General features: G+C 45.2%; 1 protein-coding gene across 1 annotated transcript in view; it reads left to right on the top strand.

The window, feature by feature from the left end:
- The window catches only part of AGBL1 (AGBL carboxypeptidase 1), a 542,019-nt gene that overhangs the window by 53,770 nt on the left and 475,660 nt on the right, over positions 1-12,589 (top strand). Inside the window, exon 6 of the mRNA XM_027769246.1 lies at positions 1,762-1,799. Coding sequence (XP_027625047.1) covers positions 1,762-1,799 — 38 coding nt within the window. The remainder of the gene's footprint in view (positions 1-1,761; positions 1,800-12,589) is intronic.

Raw genomic sequence — 12,589 nt, 5'->3', positions numbered from 1 at the left:
TTTTTTTTGGGGAGAGAGAGAGAGAGAGAGAGAGAGAGAGGGAGGGAGGGAGGTAGTGAGAAAGTAAGCTGCCAGATCTGGAACTCAATCGGCCGTATGGGAGTCCAGCACCTTAACCACCACACCACGTGCTGGACCCAACATTTGCTACTGTTGGTAGTTCATATAAATACAACAAATCACATATTTGTGTTTGTGTGAATAACAGCCTTTTTTTTTTTTTTTTTAGATGTTTTTACTATAGCGCCCAGAGAGACAGAGAGAGACAGAGAGACAGAAAGTGAGAAATCACCCCCTAGGGGGAATGATCACGCTGCAATCCGTTCTCTTCCATTCTCCTCTTGGGATCTTGAGCATGCATGCACACACGCCCGGCATGAGTTTAAGTCACTGGGTCCAGGACTCGAACCGCAGTCGACTACATGGGAGTCAAGTGACATAGCCATTATGCTAACTGCGTAATGTGAGGTCCCAATAATGGCCTTTTGGAGTGCTGGTTGCACTAGTGATGGATGGTGCTAGGCCCTGGTACCAATACAGGGCCCTGTTGCATCTCAGTCAAACAGGCCAGGTAACAGGCTTGTCTTTGCTCTGTTCTTTAGCTGGAGCAACATCTGATAAATTTTCCTTCCTTCATTGATTCAGAAAAGGTTGAACGCCTGTGCTGGGCATTGAAATGGGGTAGCGTCTTTCCTATTGTGCTTCTAGATATTTCAAGAGTAGCTTGTGTTGCACAGACTCTTAAAGCTTTTTCTCTTTCAAGAGTAGCTTGTGTTGCACAGACTCTTAAAGCTTTTTCTCTTTTGGGAAAGGTTTTTGCTGTAAGGCACGTATGCTTGCCTGAAAGACAGAGAGAAGTCACTTCCTAGGGAAGATGGCCACACTGCAATTCATTCTCCTCTCGGGATCTTGGGCATGCATGCACACATGCCCTGCTGAGTTTAAGCCACCAGGTTTGGGACTTGAACTGTAGTTGACTACGTGGAGTTCAGCAACATAGCCATTATGCCATCTGTTGGTCCCTAGACACTTGTAACTTTAAAGAATTCAATTGTGTTTACCAACCTCTGCTACCACTATTCTGTAAAATGTTATTTCACATCTCTGTGCTTCATTATATACTGAACTCATAATGCGTGGATAAACTACAGTATAGGACTGCAGTCACATGCCTCTTTCTGACCCCCAGTATTTTGATTTTTATCATCCTCCTTTTACTGCTGGCAAGATGGTAAAATTCCTTCATGAAAAAAAAGCAGTGAATTTGGAAGAAAATTCTGACACAACCATTTTCCACCCTAAGGAAATGGCTTCCCTGTCCAATGTGTGGATATTATCCAGTGTCTCTAGGACTCTGAGCATTTCAAGAAGTTTGCACTGATGTGTTTACAAGCCTCCCAAGCCCCGGTCTCTCCACTCAACCTCAAAGTCCCCAGGGTTTCTAGGTACAAATCAAGAAACTGATAAGAGCTCTGGCCCACATGAGTAAGGCTGGAGGAGAGTGGGGCTTAGAGGGGAAGGTTGGACATGTTCAGCAGCAGAGGGGACCTCAGAGGCCCATCTGCAAGATGGACGCATAGCTTGGTCGGTTTATGCATTAACACCTCTTCCGTGGACAGCAGTGCGATCAGTAGAGTGCCTGCTACCTGGTTAATAATGGGCTTGTCAGGCACCAGCAATGAGCTCCCTGGCTCTGAGATCCAAGGACTACGTAAAAGACCACTGAACGCTGACTTTTTACTTGTCTTTCTCTTTCCCCAGGGCAGCCACTGAAGTTTTGGCAGCATTGCTGAAATCCAGTAAGCATCACTTTTTGGTTATTTCTTTTCTTTTCTTTTAAAAAAAATTATATATTTAATTTTATTTGTTATTATTTTAAAATTTGCTATAGGGTACATGCTCTCACCAGAGAGAGAAAGAGGGACAGGGAGAGAGAGAGAAAGTGGGAGCAAGCTGCCAGGTCCATGATTAGAACTGTGGCCAACCATGTGGGAGTACAGCACCCTGGCCACCATGCCCCCTGATGACCCCAAGAGTTGTTATTTCTCTTCCCTCTGATCTTAGTGAAAGGTGCTATCCTATCTCTGTGGCTCACTTTAGACCTGTGAGGCAAGAAAGCCATGTCCTGGATCTTTGGGGGGTTGGAGGACATCATGACTGCTCTGAGTATATGACAGCAAAGAGAGTATCCACGTGGGTATGTCTGTACACAATGCCGCCATTTTTCCGTAAGGGCTCTGGAGGAGTATGTGGTCTACAGCAGCCTTGGTGAGCTCTGCAGCTCATTCTTACAAGGCCAGCAGCCACTAAGACTGTTGGAATACACTCTGCTTTCCACTGGGATTATCTAGTGCAAGAAAAGATTGTGAAGAGACGAGGAGGAAGTCGAAGTGGGCAGTGAGGTGGCTGGATTTGGCTTCCGAGTTCTGCCCACATGCCTGTGGCAGACATTCTTTCTTCTTATTCATTTATTTATATTTTTTTGAGAGGTTTTTGCTATAGGGCGTGTGCGCTCGCCAGAAAGACAGCAAGAGACAGAGAGACAGAAAGTGAGAAATCAGCACCCAGGGGGCATGGCCACACCATAATCCCTTCTCCATTCTCCTCTCAGGATCTTGGGCATGCACACACACGTGCCCGGAGTGAGTTTAAGCCACCGGGTCCGGGACTTGAACCATGGTCGACTACATGGGAGTCCAGCGACATAGCCATTATACTAACTGCTGGTCCCTGTGGCAGACATTCTTCACAATCGTGCTCTTGCTGGCCCTGCTCTGGACTCTTCCTGGTTAATAAAAGATAGATCTCATAGCTGGATGGGAAGGAGGATGATTACTGCATTTGATTTCCAGCTCAGCTCATGACTCTATATTCTTGGGCAGGTAGTGTTGGAAATTACTTGGGCCATGTAGGTACTGATAACAAATTTATATTAAAAAGTTGGCTCTTTTCTCAGTTACTTGAGTGATTGCAAAAGAATAGCTCTGGGGGTCAAAATAATTTGAGATTCTTTTTTTTTTTTTTTTTTTTTGCCTGGTAGTCCTGGCTTAATTACATTGGGAGTCAATTTCACGAGTGCAGTGTAGTAGAGGCCATGATGCATTAGGAAGGAAGGAGTCTTAGCTCGATGTTTGTATTTATTTTTTTTTTCCTCCTTACCTCTTCATCTATTTTAATTTGGTGCTTTGGAAACCAGCTGCTTCAATTGTGGTGTTTGTTTCTCTATAAGGAGCCTGCGGCCTGTGGGTAACAGGTGAACTTTAATAAAACGTGTAAATAAATAAATAAAAAATAAAAACACCCTCTCCCTACAACCTTCTATCTCTGTCAAGTATAAACACAGAGAAAGAGCCAAGTTATGTGCCACTTCCCTTTATTGACTGAAGAAAAAATTGAAGCCCAAATTCATTTTATTTTATGATTTTTAATTCACACATTTAGTTGTTGTATATCTCTATAGCACACAATATGGTTTTTCAGAGTATGCATATGGTATGTGACAGTCAAATCAAGGATATTACCATATACATAATTTTCAGTGGAGGACCTTACACTCTTTTTTTCTTTTTTAGATTTTTGCTATAAGGCATGTGTGCTCCCTGGAGAGACAGAGAGATAGAAAGTGAGAACTCACCTCCTTTGGGGAATGGCCACACTGCAATCCCTTTTCCACCATTCTCCTCTTGGGATCTTGGGCATGCACGCACACACACCCAGCGTGAGTTTAAGCTACCAGCTCCAGGACTTGAATTGCAGTCAACTACATGGGAGTCCAGCAACATAGCCATTATGCCAACTGCTGGTCCTGACTCGATGGCTTAAGACTCACACCGGGTACGCTTGTGTGCATGTGCCCAAAACCCCAAGAGGAGAATGCAGGAGAAGGGATTGTGGCATGGTCACTCTTCTTGGGGTGGTGGTGGTGTGATTTTTCACTTTTCATCTGTCTCTCCGGCAAGCACATATGCCCTATAGCAGAAATCTCTCTCAAAAAAAAAAAAAAACCCAAAAAACAAAAAACCTAGTGGCTTGAATATCACATTGGGTGCATGTGCCCGTGTACCTAAAATCCTAAGAGGAGACTGGAGGAGACAGGATTGCAGGATGGTTATTGCCCCGGGGCATGATTTCTTGCTTTCTGTCTTTTCGGCTCTTTGGCGAGTGCATGCACCCTATAGCAAAAAATCTCTCACTACATCCACACGTGCATACACACACACACACACACACATACACCACCTCTACTACCTGACTCTGACAACACGAGCATTCTGACACAATGATCTTAATATTTGCAGTTCCTACCTCTATTTATCCACACTAATAGACTGTGAGGGGACTGACAGCCTGCTGTTCTCCATACACAAAACAAGTTTAGTGTCCCTTTAGGAGGTGATATGGGGTTACTTTCAAATTCTGCAGAAATGGCCATGGAAGCCTTCGCCTGGGTCTTAAGTTATTTATTTATAATATGAGAGAGTTGGGTGAGAGATTCTCTAACATTTTGCCTACCCTAAACACTCAGCGTTAATGGAGAGCAAGGCTTCCAGCCTTGTCACTTTTGATATATTGGACCATGTAATTCTTTGTCATTAGACTGTTCTGGGTGTTACAGGAGATGTAGCCAGATCCCTGGCCTCTCCTGACTGGATGCCAGTGTCACTCCCTCTCGTAACAAACCGAGTTGTCTTCAGACACTGCCAATTACTCCTCTCGGGGGTCAGAATTGCATTCTGTTGTACAGGTGGTATATATTTGGGCATGCAGCTTGGTTGAAGCTCAGTCACAGTTTTGAAGGACTCCTCCCCAAATACCTTCCATGGTTTGTCATAGAAATGTCCTTGCATAATTGACTTTTTTTTTTTTTAAGAGAGATTTTTGCTATAGGGCATGTGCACTCACGAAAGAGACAGAATCAGAAAGCGAGAAATCACCCCCCAGGGGGAGGGTCACATTGCAATCCCTTCTCTATTCTCCTCTCAGGATCTTGAGCATGCTTGCACATGTGCCACGGGAGCCGACCCACCCCCAACAAACAGGGCAAAAAAAAAAAAAAAAAAAAAAAAAAACTCTCAAAAAGAAAAATGAAGTTGTTAGTTTCCGTCTAAAATGTAAAACTTCATTTTCTGGCATGGATATCCAGGATGATTCATGAGAACCTTTAGCTCTTAAAGTCATGTGCTTGCTTGAGAGACAGAGACAGAGAGACAGAAAGCGAGAAATCCCTCTCCAGGGGGGGATGGCCATGCTGCAATCCCTTTTCCTCCATTCTCCTCTTGGGATTTTGGGTACGTACACAGAGACATACCTGCCAAGTTTTAAGTCACTGGGTCCAGGACTCAAACTGTGGTCAACTACTTGGGAGTCCAACGATGCAACCAAATGCAGCAAAATGCTGGTCTTGAGTCATGCTCCTCTTAGTTCAAGATTATTCTGTCCTTGGCAGTTCCTTGTCAGCACAGAAAGTCTGCCATTGTAGATCTCTGTAATTGCGTCATGAAGGGAGGGTATTATCCAGTCCACATAGAGCCTGAGAAGCATGCCTACACTTGGGGCAGTCAGTGTTCCTGTGACAGTACACATTAGGCTGGGGTTGGAAATCTCAGGTCACCAAGGCTCTATCCAGTAGTGCTGGTTGGCGGCAGTCCCTGTCAGTGACAGCAATAAGAGGACCCGGGTTTGGAAGTCTGGGAACCCGTCCAGGGTGACAACAAAGACAGAGACAGGGCCCCAGGTCCTGTTAGGAAGCTCTCATTATTTTGCCTAAGCTCTGTCTTCTGTTGAGTTAGCTAAAGGGTGAAAAGCCAACTGTGGGATATGTAGATAGTAGGAACAGAGAAATGAACTGAAAGAAGTCTCTTACCTGTTCCCCCTCAAAGAAGGCTGGAAGTCCAAAGCCTCTTCTCCTACTGTCTCAGATATTTGGGATCCTGCAAATGAAAAAGCATTGCTCATTCAAGGGTCCTGTTCTTTTTTGTTTGTTTGTTTGCCATAGGGCATGTATGCTCACAAGAGACAGAGACAGTGAGAGGGAAGATGGGAAATCACCCTCCAGGAGGGATGGCCATACCGCAGTCCCTTCTCCTCCATTTTCCTCCTGGGATTTTGGGCATGTGCACACATGCACCTGGTGTGATTTTCAAGCCACTGAGTCTGGGACTCGAACCATGGTCAGCCATGTGGGAATCCAGCACCTTAATTGCCACCTGCTGCCCCCTGAAAGGTCCCTTGAACATCTGTGCAGGCTGGAATATCTTAATTTAAATCTGATGTCCTTTTTTATATCAGTTCCTCTGTTCCCACTCACATATACACACATCTTTCCCTCATTTTCCCCATATTGAAAGCTTTGCTCTTTTACGCTTTATCCTATCCAGAAACACTTAAGGATATTATTAGCAAAGTTTATTATATCTTTTCAAAATCAGTACTTCTGTTGCAGACAACTTCATTCCTCCTCTAATCAAAACAGTAAGTTGTCTTTTGTCTCTGTTTCTCTTGCCACCTGCCTCCTTCCTATGGATCCCCCTTTTCTACCTGTACCTCTCTCTGTCCCTTTCCCTTTTCTTTCTCATCCTTTTTCTTTTCTTATTGCTCCCTTCACATCTCCTTTTTTTCTCCCTAACCTTCCTCCCACAAACATTAGGCATAAACGCATTAAAAAAGACCCGCAACCCCGGAAGCAGCACTTCAGTGAGGGTGTAGCAATGGGATTATGCCTGATTTGTCTTGGCTCCTGGGATAAATCTTCAAATAATGTCTTGGTGTTAACTTGCTGCCCGATTTAAAGGTCACGTTCTTTTTATTTATTTTTTTCTTGAGAGAGATTTTTGCTATAGGGCTCATGCACTCACTGGAGAGACAGAGAGACAGAGAGACAGAAAGTGAGAAATCACCCCTCAGGGGAATGGCCACACCACGGTCCCTTCTCTTCATTCTCCTCTTGGGATTTTGGGCACGCACGCACACGTACCCAGCATGAGTTTAAGCTGTTGGGTCCAGGACTCGAACTGCGGTCAACTGTGGGAGTCTAACGATGTAACCATCATGCCATCTGCTGGTCTTTTAAAGGTCATATTCTTGCAACAAAACACCTTCTGGTTCAGACGCTAAATTTTACTGAGGGAATGATGGGCCTACTTCAGATCATGTTAAACTTATGAATTATCATTCAAAAGAACCTAGACGTTTGTAGCAGTTGGGACATGAAATGGTGTTGGGAGCGGGAAAGCAGGTTAGCAAAAAAGAAACAAAAAGGAGATGAAGATGGGCCAGCAGGTAGTGTGGTGGTTAAGGCACTGTGCTTCCACATGGCTGACTGTGGTTCAAGTCTCGGACCTGGCAGCTTGCTTTCTCACTTTCTCCCTCTGGTGAGTGTGCGTGCCCAATAGCAAATGAAAAATACTGCTACTACTACTAAATAAAATTAAACAAACAATTCTATAAATAAATATATAAATAAATAGGAGATGGAGGTGGAAGCAGGTGGCATAGTGGTTAAGGCACTATACTCCTATGTGACTGACTGTTGTTCAAATCCTGAACCTGGCATCTTGAAACTCATGCTGGTACATGTGTGTGCAAGATCCCAGGAAGAGAATGGAGGAGAAGGGATTGTGGTATGGCCATCCTGCCTGGGGTGGTGGTGGTGGTGGTGGTGGTGGTGGTGATACCTTGCTTTCTGTCTCCCAGTGAAATAAAGGAAATGGAGAAATACAGACAACAAGGGATGCAAGAGTGCTAATGAGAAGTTCGGCCAGAAGTTGAGACTTGTCACTGGTCTTCCTGGGAAAGCTCTGGTTGGCTGGTGCACAGGGATAGCTTCAGCCTGTGGCTAGAAGAGTGCAAAGAAGGGAGAGCCTTCTGAATGTTGGAAGCCCTGACCATGCACACTCTCCGGTCCTCAGTGGTTATCTGCTGTGGCCTATCAGTCGGCAATGCAGGAACTCGAGGCCAGGTGACCAGATGGTAGCCATCCTATCAAATGTCAAAGAAGGAGCCAATTGAGACCAACAGATGCCATAATGGCTATGTCATTGGACTCCCACATAGTCTACTGCGGTTCAAGTCCTGGACCTAGAGGCTTAATACTCATGCCAGGTGCATGTGTGTGCATACCCAAGATCCCAAGAGGAGAAGGGATTGCAGTGTGGCCATCCCCCCTGGAGGGTGATTTCTTCCTTTCTGTCTCTCTGTCTCTGGCTCTCTGGTGAGTGCACATGCCCTATAGCAAAAACCTCTCTCTCTGAAAGAAAAGGGGGGGAGCAATGTTGAAATGTACCAAATTAAGGCTTTTGTAGGAATTCTGGGAGATGCAGAGTGTCTGCAGAATGGCCACGCATGTTGTGGGATGGTTGGCACCATGATTCTACACAGGCATGTACCGAGGAATTCATGCAGCCTTTATCAGACTCGTGTATATGGTCTGCATTTCTACCCAGCTGCACTCCCAACTTTTATGACAAGCAGGTGTCTAGCAGCCCAGCATGGTTTTGTGAGGGGCGAGCATCTTTGCTGTGACACGGAGCATCAGGGGAGGCTGATGAATGATGGGGTGAGAGTGAAGAAGGAGAAAGAACGGGTCAGGTTATCGACTCCTGTTATGTCATGCCTTGTTCAGCTGGGAACATTGCTTTTATTTCCCCCTCTCAACTCAAAGTGCAGTTCTCTCTGCCTAACGTTTATGTCCTTTGCATAAGTACAGAAAAGAGCTGGAAAAGTTTAAGCTAAAAGAATACCACCTACTGTCCATTGACCGCCAGACCTTGCAGACTGAGTGGGCAGCTTGCCGCACATGCAGTTCCTCTTCCCGCCATGTGGTGGTGCTGTTCTTTTAGTTTTCCCAGCCTCACTAGTCCCAATATTTATTTTCAGTGAGTAATTTGTTTATCGGGAGGTTATTTTAATCTAATTTTGGCCATATTTGCTATTCCACACTATCTGTGCTTCCCAGCGTTAGCAGCTTGCATGTCTTGAAGGAAATTAGCTGAAGATGGTCTCAGAGGCATTTGCTCAGCCATTATTTAAGGGAGTTGGGAGGAGGCAGGGCGAGCGGAGCCTGGGGTTAGAACAGCGAACGGAATTTGTTGCCTTCTCAGTGATGTTAGCATGATTGAGCGGGACTGATGGAGGGCGGGGAGCACCCGGAGCAGCTTTTGGAGGGCTGCCTCTGGTCGACAGCAGTGAATCTCGTAGCTGCGTTTCCTCGTTTCGCTCTCACTTTCTGATAACCCGGTGTCTCCCTCACCTGGTCAGGTAGACATCACCTGCAGAAAATGCCCTTCCCTCTCCACCCTCCATGTGCCTCCCTCATCCCCTTTGAACAGCATATATTTCAGGAATGGTTTACTCTCAGCTCTCAGTGAGGTGGGAAGGAAGTTGAGGAGCAGGAAGAGAATTGGGGTTGAACAGTCCCCTGCAATTCATAGTGATCATAACTATTTTTAAAATTTTTATTTATATTTATTTATTTTAATTTGACCAGAGAGGGACAGGATGAGAGGGACAGAGAGAGGGAAAATGAGAAAGCAGGCCACCAGGTTCAGGACTTGAACTGTGATTGGCCATGTGGGAGTCCAGCACCCTTAACTACGACATCACCTGCTGGCCACATAATGATCATAACTATTAATTACGGAGTGCCAGCACTGGCCGGTTACTTGACACTTAGTATTTTTTGTTGTTGTTGTTGTTCTTCCAAGGAGCCTATGACACTAATATCCCCATTTTATATACGAGGAAGATGTTATTGCGAAGGTTAATGACTTGCCTGAGATCTTGCAGATAGTAAACAGGCATAATCTGAACTCAGCTATGAGTACCAAAGCAGGAAGTCTTTATATTTCAAAGATTATTCCTACCTCCTCCCCCAATTGGAGTCAGGAAACCTGGACCTTCCATTCAGTTCAGCCACTGATCAACGAGTTCTTTGCCATTGTACTCAACTTCAGCTCCGTTTTCCAACAGTGGGAGAGTTGGGACCAGAAGGCGGCATAGTGGTTAAGGTGCTGGGCTCCCACATGCCCGACCATGGTGTGAGTCCCAGTCATGGCAGCTTGAAAATAACACTGGGCACATGTGTGCCTAAATTTCAGGAGGAGAATAGAGAAGAAGGGAATGCAGTATAGCTATCCCTATGAGCGGTGACTTCTCACTTCTCTTCTCACTGTCTCTCTCTGTCTCTCCGGTGAGTGCCTACACCCTATGGCAAAAACCTTAAATAACAAATAGGGAGAGTTAGGAGAGTTGCACTATGTGAGGAGGTGAGAATTCTTTAGTAGCAGAACACTTTCTTAAAACGTGAAGTCAAGGGCCAGCAGGCGGTGTGGTGCTTAGAACATTGGATTCTTACATGGCCAGACGCTGTTAGAGTACCAGATACGGCAGCTTGGAAATCATGCCAGGTGTGCGTACATGAGTGCTCGAGATCCCAAGAAGAAAATGGAGGAGAAGGGATTAAAGTGATTTCTCATTTTCCCTCTCTCTGTCTCTGTGTGGTGAGTGCATACACCCTATGGCAAAAACCTAAACAAACCAAAAAAAGTGTGAAGTCATGTGAGGAAATTGCATGAGTTGGGTTGTTGGGAAAGTCACGATGCATTTTTGCATAGAAAAATGTAGAAAAGGGACCAGCAGATGGTAGAATGGTTATGACGCTGGACTGGACTCCCACGTGGTTGACTACAGTTCAAGTCCTGGACTGAGCAGCTTGAAACTCACACCAGATGCATGTGCATGCCCAAAATCCCAAGGGGAGAATGGAGGAGAAGAGATTGCAAGGTGTCCATCCTCCCTGGGGGGATGATTTCTTACTTTCTGTAACTCTGTCTCTCTGGTGAATGCAAGCACATTATAGCTAAAACAACAACAACAAAACTCTCTCAGAAAAAAAAGAAAGAAATAGAAAAATACAGCATGACTTTTCCAACGACCTAATATAAAACTGATACAATGGGGCAGAGGAGGTGACCCTGATTAATGACAGTATGGCTCTTGCCTTTCCACCTTCCCTTTCCCTGGCTCTTTATAGACACTGAGAAACTTCTGGGAAAGTTCCTGATGGGCTCAAAGAAATCAAGTTTGAAAACCGCTGAAATGAATATCCTCCGAGGACACTTGGTAGAGCTCGGTGTGTTGTTTGAGATTACAACTTAAAAATGGGCTGACACTTCCTTTCAGTCGGAAGTGCATTGGATTTGACTATGCAGTGATAAGAAAGTACTGCTAAAGTGTGACCTAGAGAGAGACTGAAAACGTTGTGTTCACCCTAGATTTACTCTAGCTGAGTCATTTGGATCTCTTGAGTCTAATAGACCTAATTACACAATTTAACCAGATTTAATTAAATGCAGACAGTCAGCTTCCAGCCTGAATGCTACTGGTTGCAAGATGCATAGTGTGGGAAACCGCCTTCCCATGATGGTCAGTGTGTTCACAGAGCCGTGGATGGTGGTATTGAGTTTATCCTGTTTGACACAAAGCTGTTGGCTACATCCAATATTGTTGTAATGTGATTATGGCCAATCACAATTCATTCATTCACTCGTTTATTTATTTTCCAGAGGGCACATGTGCCAGAGACAGACAAAAACAGAGAGAAGGAAATTATTGCCCCAGTGAACCATGGTTACACCACAATCCTTTCTCTTCAATTTCTCCATCAGGAATTTGGGCACACATACTCACCTGACATGTTTTTCATCCAGGGCCAGGATTTGAACTGTAGTGGGTCAAGTGAGATCATGTTACTTTAACCACTAGGCTGTGGAGCTGGCCCCCAATCCAGGTTTTTATACGCAGGCAGGAGTGTGTTTTTCATTCAGGGGACCTTGTTAAGTAAGACCTAGTTCATCTTGAATGATTTTCCTCTGGTCTGATCATCTGCCCATAGGTTTTGGGCCATGTGTTTTTGCTAGCCTTGTAAAAGTGTTGAAGGAGGAGCCACCAGGTGGTATGGAAGTTAAGGCACTGAAATCCCACATGGTCAACCACAGCTCAAGTCCTGGAAGCAGTGGCTTGAAAGTCATGCCCAGCATGTGTACGTGAGTGCCCAAAATCCCGAGAGGAGAATGAAGGAGAAAAGATTGCAGTGAGGCCATCCCCGCCCCCTGAGGGGTGATTTCTCACTTTTCCTCTCTCTGTCTCTCTCTGTGCATGCCCTGTGACAAAAACCTAAAAATAAATAAATAAATAAATAAATAAATAGTGTTGAAGGAATCCCAAGGTCATAAATGAAGATGGGGTGTGTTTACCAGAAGCTCAGACCTCTTATTCGCTGAAGGGGTAAGATATGGTGGAGGGTATTTGTTTGCACAGTGGCCATGGTGTGGGCTCTCATGAAACCATGTCAGGTTCACCTGTAGCTGCGATGGCAGTGTTGCGCCTTTCTCTTCTGCATATCAGAGAAAATGATCTCCTTCAAAATATCAGGTCATTGGGAAACAGCAGTTAGTGTAATGGCTGTGTTGCTGGACTTCCCACGTAGTCAACCGCGGTTTGCGTCCCGGACCCGGTGGCTTAAAACTCATGCTGGGCGCGTGTGCATGCGTGCCCAAGATCCCGAGAGGAGAATAGAAGAGAAGGGATTGCG

Source organism: Tupaia chinensis, unplaced genomic scaffold (assembly GCF_000334495.1).
Source record: "Tupaia chinensis unplaced genomic scaffold, TupChi_1.0 Scaffold000078_1, whole genome shotgun sequence".
Lineage (NCBI taxonomy): Eukaryota > Metazoa > Chordata > Mammalia > Scandentia > Tupaiidae > Tupaia > Tupaia belangeri.
Note: the sequence above shows the minus strand (reverse complement) of the source record. Positions and strands in the feature narration are given on the sequence as shown.